The sequence below is a fragment of the Apaloderma vittatum genome, unplaced genomic scaffold (genome assembly GCF_000703405.1).
Source record: "Apaloderma vittatum isolate BGI_N311 unplaced genomic scaffold, ASM70340v1 scaffold27355, whole genome shotgun sequence".
Classification (NCBI taxonomy): Eukaryota; Metazoa; Chordata; class Aves; order Trogoniformes; family Trogonidae; genus Apaloderma; species Apaloderma vittatum.
In genome coordinates this window covers 2,241-2,750 of record NW_009719229.1, presented here as the reverse complement: position 1 = coordinate 2,750, position 510 = coordinate 2,241, and the positions used below count along the sequence as shown (strand labels likewise).

General features: G+C 52.5%; 1 protein-coding gene across 1 annotated transcript in view; it reads right to left on the bottom strand.

Annotated features, from left to right (window-relative positions):
- Positions 1–510, bottom strand: part of LOC104274817 (dynein heavy chain 17, axonemal-like) — a gene marked incomplete at both ends in the record, with an annotated part of 3,862 nt that overhangs the window by 1,203 nt on the left and 2,149 nt on the right. The window contains one exon of the mRNA XM_009870554.1: positions 104–230. Within this exon, the coding sequence (XP_009868856.1) occupies positions 104–230 (127 nt within the window). The remainder of the gene's footprint in view (positions 1–103; positions 231–510) is intronic.

Genomic DNA, 510 nt, shown 5'->3' with positions numbered 1-510 from the left:
GGGCATCAGGGGTGCAGCTCCGTCCGTTCAGATGAGAAGCGTTTCATAACGGCCGTAACAAGCTCACAAGGACTCGCCTCCACACTTCACACACAACCCATACCTCGACTGGCTCGTTCCCGTTAGATAAGATATCAAGCAGGTCTGCAGAGGAAACAAAGTAGAATCTGGGAAAAGCCAGTCTTTTGGTCTCGAGGTATTCAGCCAAAGCCTTCTCACAGAGCTCCAATCTAGCAGAGAACAAGGGGAAAACCTGCCGTTAAACGCTGCATTTACTAGTTTTGTTCTTTGTTAAGTGCTTGCTGCAGTGACACAGATGTCACCTTGGGGAAACCAGGTTCTGCCTTTGGCCCAGCCTGTGGAGACCTCGCCACAAACCCCACCAGAGCAACCCAAACCCCACCAGAGCAACCCAAACCTCACCAGGACAACCCAAACCCCACCAGGACAACCCAAAACCCACCAGGACAACCCAAACCCCACCAGACCAACCCAAACCCCACCACAACA